This window comes from Kogia breviceps, chromosome 6 (assembly GCF_026419965.1).
Source record: "Kogia breviceps isolate mKogBre1 chromosome 6, mKogBre1 haplotype 1, whole genome shotgun sequence".
NCBI lineage: Eukaryota > Metazoa > Chordata > Mammalia > Artiodactyla > Physeteridae > Kogia > Kogia breviceps.
Genome location: NC_081315.1, coordinates 31,292,501 through 31,303,052, shown reverse-complemented (window position 1 = coordinate 31,303,052; position 10,552 = coordinate 31,292,501). Strand labels below are relative to the sequence as shown.

The window sequence follows — 10,552 nt, the reverse complement described above, 5'->3', positions numbered from 1 at the left end:
TACTTCAGCTCGAAAGGTTAACTGGGCTATAAAATCCTGGCCAGGTTTCTCTGCTTTGCATCTCTGGCACCACCTGCTCTCTCTCAAACTCACTCACGTGCTCACAGCTACAAAGCTCTCCAACTCCCCGCTAGGAGGAGTCACACCTTCCGACACAGAACTCCTCCCACCCACTCCCCTATTTCTCATTCCCTCCCCTGCCCTCCCCTCCCGGTTCCGGAAGCCTTCGAGTCGCAGTGCCCCCTAGGAACAGTAGTCTTCCGGTCCGAGCCTAGAGCAGTTTATCCCTTTCCAGAACTACGCTTCCCAGAGAGCCTTGCGGCAGGGGGAGGCTGTATCATCTGACCAGGACTCTGGAGAGGCAATGGCGACGCCCGTGCTGCGCTGGTGCTGTCCTGGAAGGCGTTGGGTTTTCGCCGGGATTGGCGGCGGTTCTCGCCACGGAAGAGGGGTTCCAACTGGGTCCACGTCCAGCGGGAAGAGGGGACAGAGCTCAGTGGCTCAGCAGCCCCTCATCACGGCCCAGAAACCGAGGAAAGGGTATATATTATTTCGTACCGTTACTCCCCGCTTAAGCGTGAGGTGGAATTGCGGGACTGAGGAGATAATGGCCACTACAGCCCAGCCTTCAATTTAGACGTTTTGGTGGGCGGGAGGTGCTGGGCTATATGTTGCAGCGCTGAAACCTAAATGAAGACACTAACCTGGCCCTCTATCAGCCCCGACCCCCCACATAAACCGCTCTCCTCAGGTATTCAGACATATTTGGGTAATTCGCGAGTGTAAAATAGCACGTGTTTTCCTGACTCGAAAGCAGCACAGACAGAAGAGGGGATTCAGTCACCTTAACTAATAGCACCAGTAGCGGGGTCGGTGACAGTAGAAGATGAATCTTATTTACCTGACATTTATTTAGAGCTATTACGAGCCAGCAGTGTTGTAAATTATTAGTCAGAAAACACCACGTATCTGTGGAGGCATTTCATTTTGAACATGGGTGTCTAGACCTAGGAGAATGCAGCCAATACAAGAGATCTTCCCTCTGGTTATGTAGAAAGTGTTGCTTATTTTGCTTAATATCCACTGAACAGCTGTTTATATTTCACTGTATGAGACCTAAATAGTTTCTTTTTAAGTACAGAAACATAAGGCATGTGTCAAATATTGTTTTTCTTTTGAGATAATTAGGTCGACGTTATTTTTGCTTTTCTGTTGGAGGAACAGAGGGAAAATGTCCAGAAACACTGTTTCTGTTCCTTTCATAAATTAGGTTGTCTCATTGTGAATGGAAAGTACTTTTTCTCTCATGTAATGAAACTGCAAAATACATTGAATAAGGTTTTAGTGAATGCAAATTTCTGGTAAGTTCTTCGTTTAATTCCTCTCAATTACAGGTTGTGCTTGCCAACTTTAAAAAGAAGGAATTCATCAGTACTACAGATATAGAACTTCATGTGTTGAAATGACTGAAAAAAAACCAAATACATGTAAACAAAAATTTCGATAATATAGAAAATTGCTTGGGGGAAGAGCAGGATAGGAACAAGCAGACTATGGAGAGAGTAGGTATACACCAGGTGATCTGCAGATTGCCCAGGATACATGGGTTTAATAATAACCCATGGAATAAGCACACTTATAAGAACCTGGAGAGACCTCTGTATGGAATGTTCATACAGACCCAATAGAGTAGGAGTGGCCAGATAAGAGATTATTGTAGCATTTAGGTTGCATTATTGCAGCTTCTTAGGTTTGGTAGCAATCAAGTATAAAACAAGCAAAGGAACCTGACACTAGATCTTTGGAATTTAAAGTGATCTGGGGAACCAGAAAAAAACAAAAAAGCCATTTGCAATGGTTTAATGTTTCCCTTTGCACAAAATTCCCAGGAAGGGTGTCATTTAGTGGTGATCTATTATATCTTTGTCACTCTGGTTACTTTACCTGCAAACTATTGTTAGAAAATGAATTCCAAACATGACTGAGAATTTCCCTTCCTTTTTAATAATGAGATGTGCACCTATTTACCATTATTTCTCTAGTAGTAAAATCCTGATGTTTATGTTAATTCTAAAAATGTTCACAAGATCAGCTTTCTTCATTTACTGACCAATTAATTGACAAAGCACAGTTAATTTAGAAAATGCTGCTTTTTCATTAAAGTCAGCCAAGCAGTCACCACCTGATAGCCATTTCTAAATTGTTTTCAGATGCCAAATTGTTCTTTTCTGTTACCTTCTTGTTTGCACAGTGAACTCTCCTTATGCCATGTTGTAAATGCATTTTGCTTTGCCGGTCTTGTAGGTGTTCATTTTGCATTGCTTTTGATTTAGTCACCAATACAATATGACACATTTTTTAAAGTAGGATATAAAATTTTAATAAGTTAAAAACACAAATAGAAAATTAACATTTGTGGTTTCAGCTGTTAGACATTCATGCATGGTGACAGATCTAAGAACTTCTTAACCATTTTGTCTTCCTCTTTAGTAAACGTGAATGGGCAGCTGTGGTAGGTTTGGAGATTCATGCCCAGATTGCCTCCAACTCCAAACTCTTCTCTGGATCTCAAGTCGACTTTGCAGCACCTCCCAATTCTTTGGTATCTTTTTTTGATGCATCTCTGCCTGGAACTTTGCCGGTAAGGTTTTTATTGTATGCTGTTTTCATTACACAATGTTCATGTTTTATCAAACATAACTCTTAGGAAATACTTGTTTAGGGAGCTTTGCATGAAGTGGGTTGGACTAAATGTTTTCCGAAGACTCGTCTCTGTAGTTCTCTTTCTAAGTCTGAACGTCCTCCGTTTGTTCATGTATTCATTCACTCATCTCACACACAATTTAGATTGTTTACTCAGTACCAGGGTGTCCGGTCTGTGCTATGAACTGAAACAGAAAGATGAGCGGCAATCCTTGCCTTTGAGGAGTTCAGAGACTAGCTGGGGAGATGTGTCTTAGGCACAGAGTACTGTGTCGCTGCTCCTGTGGAGGTCATATGCGGAGTATGGTTTTGGAGCCCCACGCAGGGACTTACCCAATTCAGTAAGAGAACCACTGTTGTGAGAAATTGGGGAAGAGATAGGGTTGGTTAAGGAGGGGTTGTTGGAAGAGCAACAACCTTCTGAGCTAGCTGAGAAGGCAAGCAGGAGTCAGGCAGATACATGGAGGAGGGGGAGTCTCGTCAAAGGAAGCAGCATATGTCACGTGATATTACAGTATAAGGTCAATAATGATTGTGGTTTTAGAAAATTAAGAACTGGTCAGTAATGGAGAAAAAAGTCAACCACAGTATGCTTTAGTGAACTACTCATTTATCTATTCATTTTCACTGAAACTGGCAATGACTGGGTCCAGTGTACTTACTCATCAGCAAGATTTTTTGCATATATTTTCACATAGGTGGTTGAAGTTTTGAAGGAAAGGATGGAAGGAACAATGTGAATATTTGGGCTAATACATGGCTCATAGTCTGTCCAGAACACATAGTATCAACTGGGTGTGGGGTTTCCTGCCCTCCTTGCAGGGAATGTGTAAGTGGTGGCGATGCGGGCAGGGAGAGGTTTCCTGGGTGAGTTACACACTTTCTAACATTTAAATACAAGTGAAAACTGGTTGAACTGTGCATTGGCTGGTGTGCAGAGGCAGAGGTTTTCTTTTCCCAGAGTCACTGCCATGGAAGGTCATGGGCAGTGCCTCCAAAGTACCTGTTGCACCCAAGGTTTTGGTTATACTAGGGCAGTGTCTCTGTCTTGGAACTTTTTCCTTACTTGTGCCTTGTGTCATGGAGGACTCCTATTCCTGTAAACCATGTCTAGGGTCACCTTTGACTTGCTGTTGGGTCTTTCTGGGAGAAGACAAGTATAGGAGTGTCTGTTCCTCCCTCTACCCTAGAGTATCTATTGATGGAGAGTTTTTATTTGAGAAGAGACAATTTTCCAGTTATAAATGTACGAGTTCTTTTTGGGGCAGAGACTCAGCTATAGTAGAAATAAAGTTAATATCTATTTAGACAAGTGAATGGAAAGCAATTCATCACAACACCTCTTCTCTCTTCCTTCTGAGCCCAAAACATTTTTTTTCCACATGGTGATTGGTTCATTATCAAGAGACTAGACATAACTGCTGAGTTCTTTCTAGGTTTCTCCAGCTGGGAATATAGTATCTAGCAAGGTATTTATTATAGTTCACATTGAAAACATCTATTTGCAGATAGACATATCTCTATAGATAGGCTCTTTACTTGTGGCTAACTGTGGTCAAATATTAGAGACAATTCAAAATAGCTAAATGTCAACATGCTTTGAAGACATCTTGTCATGCCCCCAAAGAAGAAGTTACTTGCCCAGTGATAGGCATATCAACATGACGGTGAAGTCGTTCGGGACATTGGAGCATTGAGAGCTTGGCTTACATTCACTAAATGACAATCAAAAGCTAGAAATCCAGTTTTGCTCGAGCTGGGTTTTGTTTTTCCTCTTCGGAGCCTACCACACTCATTGAGCAGCCTAATGGGTTATTCTCGCAACAGAGCCAATCTGCCTCTTTTTCAGAAATGTTTCTGTCTTTAAAAGACAGAACATGTTAGTGTGTGACCCAAGTTATGCCAAAACTACCAGAATAAAACGTTGTCATTCTCACAGCCCTTCAAAACCCAGTGATGTACCTAGATAGAGATTTTAAATATACTGAAACATTTAGACAGTTGGCCTTCTCTAAGCCTGTGGAGATGGTGTATTGATGCTCTGATATTCTGACTCTGCATTTGGTTATTTTTATGCAAAAAATGGTGACCATTTGTCAGATACACTGATAAGAAGATAGAAATAGGCAACCAAAAGAACTTAGGTTATAGTGTCAAGTTTTTTTCTGTAGACCAGATTCATTTGCTCTGCTGGCCCATTAAAGAGAAAATATGATAAAGTGTGTCTTTCTGTAAGTATTTGATTCTCCCCCTCTCTTGATTGTGTCTTTATTCATTCGCTCAACTGACATTTATTGGATGCCTCCCATGCAGTAGCTATTGTAGAAGTTCTAATGATACAGGTTTGAAGAAGGTAAACGATCGCTGTGGGTCTTGTCCTCATGGAGCTTGGACAATTAAGTGGGCAATTGCAGTACTTTTCAATGAATGTGCTGGTAGTGGAAATACAGTGTGCTCTAGGAGGGGCGTTCAACACAGATACAGGGAATTTGCAAAATTTGGCCAAATAAAAGTGAATAGGATGTACAAAGACCAGAAGAAAAACAGGGCATGGCTTGCTCTAGGAACTGAAAGAAGTTCCGCACATTGTAGCATAGAACTGGAATATGGTGTGGCAAGAGGTGAGGCCGGCGTGGAAAGCATAGTCTGTACCATACAAGCCCTGCAAAGGAGTGTGCATCCCATTGCAAAGAGGTAAGAATATGTAAGGAGAGTACCGGGTCAAAGACTCCAAGGGACGGAGTATTTTGAGGAGTGAGTACACAGTATCTAACTTACTGAGATTCATGTAAGTTGAGGACTAGGCAGTGGTCATTGGGTCTATTAAGGGGGATATCCTTTACAAGAAGCGTTTCCGCGATGCGGTAGAAGGGAGGTGGCAGAAGGTTGAAGAACTCGGGGATGTTGAGGAAGAGATGAGAGAGTGTGGGCAACTATTTCAAGAAGTTTGGCTTGGAAGGAAAAGAGAATGCAGTAGAGAATTCCCTGATGGTCCAGTAGTTAGGACTCCGCGCTCTCACTGCCAAAGGCCTGGGTTCAGTCCCTGGTGAGGGAACTAAGATCCCGTATGCTGCAGGGCGTGGCCAAAAAGTAAATAAATAAAGAGAGTTGGTTTAAAAAAAAAAAGCCTCATTTTCCTTAATGTTGGAGAAACTTGAGGTTGTTTCAATGCTGATGAGTTATAGTCAACAGTAAGGTATCGTCCACTTAAAACTATGTTAAGAGGGTACATCTCATGTTAAGTGTTCTTCCTGCAATAAAATAAGATTTAAAATAATTTTAATGCTGATGAGAAGGAGCCAATGAGGGGGCAGTTAAAGCAGCTTTTGATTAATGTGGCAAATTGAACTTATACATGTTAATCTGTCCTCCTCCTACCCCAAAGAAACCCCACTGAAATGACAGTGAAAGAATTCAAAGTTATAAACCTATGAGAGAATGGGAGAGTAGACCAGAGTGCATGAGAGACAGTAGATGGAGGAGGACCTGACTTGGCAGAACGAAGTTAAGTGTAACCCAGGAAAGGGACAGAAAGCCTTCAGAAAGAGACACTAGGTCAGAAATGAGATGGTGTGCCCTATGCAACCCCAGAAAGGGTCCAGATGTGAGATCAACAGGTATTGTGGAGGGCCATAGGGAGATGAACACAAAGGGATTAATTTGGAGTCTGGATACAGAGCAGTTAGACCTGAGGTCGTCTCCTGCCCCTTGGTGGCTGCCCTACCTCCATAGGAATCTATAGTTTGGGGAGAAATTCAGCTTGTGACACACTCCCCCTAGAGACCCCAGGCAGAGCAAGAGGTACTGGTGTCAGATAGTGTCTGTACTCTGAACCCCAGGGCAGGCCCGATCCTTTCGCTGCCCCGTTTGAGGAGTTCAAGTGAACTGGTATGGCCATCTCTTCTCTTTCCCACCTCCCCCAAGCAGAAACCCAAAGGAACCTGACAGAACTTGACATTTAGGGGGATCTCAATTTAAAAAGCTACCTGGCCACCTCATTGATTGTCCTAGAATGAAGGCCACCAATCAGCAAGCCCTGGATATTTACATAGAATGCTTAATCAGCATTTTAGTACCTTACTTTAAAATGTAAATAGACTGCGAGTTCCCTGCTGGCGCAGTGGTTGAGAATCCATCTGCCAATGCAGGGGACACAGGTTTGATCCCTGATCTGGGAAGATCCCACATGCCACGAAGCGACTAAGCCTGTGCGCCACAACTACTGAGCCTGCGCTCTAGAGCCTGTGAGCCACAACTACTGAAGCCCGTGCACCTAGAGCCCATGCTCCGCAACAAGAGGAGCCACTGCAACGAGAAACCCACACACCACAACGAAGAGTAGCCCCTGCTTGCTGCAACTAAAGAAAGCCTGCGTGCAGCAATGAAGGCCCAACTCAGCCAAAAATAAATAAATAAAAAGTAAATAAATTTCTTTAAAAATTAAAAACATCATTTCAAGAGGTAAATTTAAAAAATATATGTGTGTGTGTGTGTGTGTGTGTGTGTGTGTGTGTGTGTATATGTAAATTGACAGCCAAATATCACAAGACATTTGAAGAAATTCTCCAATGTAGTGGACAGAGCCCAAAATAGAAAGAAAACAAAAAAATAAGAGGCAACAGATAATGCACAGGATAAAAGAATTCTTTAAAAATTAAAAGCTTTTATAAATATCCTTAGAAAGATAAGAGAAGGTAGCTGCATCCTTGAAACAAGAACATGATACCACTGTTTAAAAATAAACAATCAGGGACTTCCCTGATGGTCCAGTGGTAGACTCTGCCTTGCAGTGCAGGGGACTAAGATCCCACATGCTGTGGGGCAACTAAGCGCACATGCCTCAACTACTGAGCTCTTGAGCCTCAACTAGAGCCCACGTGCCACAAACTACAGCACCTACACGCCCTGGAGCCTGCGCACCACAACTAGAGAAAAGAAAACCCACACGCCACAATGAAGAGCCTGCATGCCACAATGAAAGATCCCACCTGCCTCAACAAAGACGAGCCTGACTACACATCATTACAGCTACACTTGAATCTCAGAACGTCAGGGTGCCCTCCCGCTCTGTTTTTCTAGGTTAAAGTTATGATTAGAAAGTAATTGGCATATGAAATGTTTTTATCTCACCTGAGATGTATAGAGTATTATTTTTTCTGAGGATCACTCTTACCTCTTTTAATCTTGACGGTGTTACCCGACCTCCTTCTCAGTTGCTATCACTCAGGAGAGGAGACCAGGTTGGGGACCTGGGCAAGGACACAGACCCTGAATGCCTTGGGAACCATGATTTTGATTATTTTGCTCTTATGTAACAGCTATATGATTTTTTTTGTACTAATGTGAAGTTTTTCCTCAAAATTCTTCTTTTCCATGCTGGAGAGAAGCTGACCCCAGAACGGTGAATAGTGTAGTGTTGTGAGATTTCCCCTGTAGTTTTTCTCTACGTGGACTTGAATGAAGTGCTGCTGCCACATCGGCCTTTAAAGCACAGGCTCATGTGGGGCCTCCCCAGAGGGTCTCATCACCTGGGGAAAGAGTTTGTACATTTTTTCAGTTGGCTTTTATTTACCAGTTTCTGGCTTTTATTCTCAATATATTTTTGTTAAACTTGTTTCACAAATTTAAAAAAAAACCACAAAGATCCCATGTGCCACAGCTAAGACCTGACCTGACGCAGACAGAAATCAATAAAATAAATAATAAATAAATCTTTTTAAAAAATTAAAAAATAAACAATCAGAACAAAAGCTCTTAGAAATTAAAATTAGGATAAAAAAAATCCAGAAGAGTCAGAAGATAAAATCAAGAAAATCTTCCAGAAAGTGTAACACACATGCAATTGGACAATCGGGGAAAAAATAAGAAAATTAGAGAATCAATCCAGGGTGTCCAACCCCTGATTAATAGGAGTTCCAGAAGAGAGAAGAGAGGAAGTAGACAAGAGGAAACTATCAAACAAATGACACAGATTAATTTCCCAGAACTGAAGGACATGAGTCTGCAAGTCAGAAGGGCCTGCCAGTGACCCCAGTACAATGAATAAAAATAGCCTCCCATGCAGAGCTGTCATCATGAAGTGTAGAATTGGAACACCAGGGATAAAGATAAGATACTAGAACTTACAGAGAAGGAAAGTCACACGCAAAGGACTGGGAATCAGAAAGGCATTGGACTTCTTAAAGCAGCACTTAAAGCTCGAAGATAATGGAATAGTACCTTTAAAAATCATAGGGGAAAAAAAAAATCATCCTAACCTAGAATTCTGTATCCAGCACTATAAATCAAGTGTAGCAGTAGAATAATGATATTTCAGACAGGCAGGTTCTCAAAAAATTGTCCTTCCATTAAACGGGAACCTGCTGAAGTCATGGAGAGGCTTCAGATTGCTGGCTGTGTAGCAGTGGGAGAGGAGGAGATGGCTCCAGAACAGAGAGGTTTCGAGAAAAAAAGGGAGGTGGGGAGGGAAGAGCTGGTGTCTAATGCTTGTGTAAATAAGAGATTTTACATAGAAACTGGAGTCTTTTTATTTTATTGACGTATAGTTGATTTACAATGTTGTGTTAGTTTCTACTGTACAGCAAAGTGACTCGGTTATACCTATATGTGCATTCTTTTTCATTATGGTTTGTCAAGGATATTGAATATAGTTCCCTGTGTTGTCCCATAGGACCTTGTTTATCCATTCTATATATATTAGTTTGCCTCTGGTAACCCCAAACTTCCAGTCCATCCCTCCCCCACCACGCCCCACCTTGGCAACCACAAGTCTGTTCTCTGTGTCTATGAGTCTGAGAAACCAGAGTCTTTGAGAATAATAAGGAATAGGCAGTAAGAAAATAAAGCAAATGATAAAATGAAAGACCTGTCGACTCCAGGAAGAAACAAAACGTTCATGAAAGGACATGTAATTGGTGTATACAGCTCAGCCAGCTCAGTGGAGAGACATATTTACATAATAATAATAGAAACACCAACCACTCGTAAAAAAAAACCTGATATAATCGGGATATAATTGGGATATTGGCAAGTAAAAGAACTAAATCCTTATCTACCATAATCAAAGCTCATGTCCTAAATTGATAAAGTAAGAAAAAAGTAATGTAGGAATATGCTTTAGGAACATTTTTGGCCACAGATTAAGGGGAGCCTCTTTTTCCTTTTCAGGCCCTAAGTGGATTGATTGGTTTTTGTTTTTGGTTTTGTTTTTTTAATTGGCTGTTATTATTTCTTTTAGCTTTTTATTTTTTTAAATAAGATAATGAGTGAAAGATTTAGAGCTCCCAAGAGACAAATTATTAGGCAAAAGGTTTTTCAACAAAGTTTTAAAAGTTTTTATATAAAGATAATATTAAGTAATAGATATCACCTCTGCTGGTTTCTCAGCCTTCTGTTGGTGAAATTTCTCTCTTTTTTGTTCCCAAAGTTCGAACAGTGACAGCATCCCACCTCTTCCCCCACCTGTAACTCCTACCCTTACCCTACTCTTAGGAGGAAAGGCTCATCCACATTCTAGATCCTTCACAGCCAAGTTCAGGCATATGGCAGGAGTCCCTGCTTCCCCATGGGTGGAATGACTTACCTACCTACCAACCTGACTTTTCCACTTTAATGTCATTCAGGTCATCATAGGCTTGCACTTAGGGGCGGCTTATGTTGTTCTTGAATAGAAATGTGATAAAGTCACAAGCATGAGTAAATTCTATGGACATAATGAAACATAAAAGTATTGCAAAATATCTCACCTTGTAACTGATATACATTATCTCTTGGGAATGGCATGGGCCTAGTCTGGTGGCTCCATATTCCAAAAACAAGAACATTGGGTCCTTGGGACAGTTTGTCAAGT

The 10,552-nt window shown here is 41.5% G+C and overlaps 1 protein-coding gene across 6 annotated transcripts in view; it reads left to right on the top strand.

The window, feature by feature from the left end:
* Positions 1 to 257: 257 nt before the first annotated feature.
* Positions 258 to 10,552, top strand: part of GATB (glutamyl-tRNA amidotransferase subunit B) — an 85,487-nt gene continuing 75,192 nt past the window's right edge. For 5 of the 6 annotated variants that reach the window (XR_010841001.1, XR_010841003.1, XR_010841000.1 and 2 more), the window contains exons 1-2: positions 302 to 540; positions 2,491 to 2,641. Coding sequence is in view for 1 of the 6 variants with exons in the window: in XM_059066716.2 (XP_058922699.1) it covers positions 365 to 540; positions 2,491 to 2,641 (327 nt within the window). In the remaining 5 variants the exon portion in view is untranslated. Of the gene's footprint in view, positions 541 to 2,490; positions 2,642 to 10,552 lie in introns of all 6 variants that reach the window. The other variant, XM_059066716.2, reaches the window with a different exon arrangement.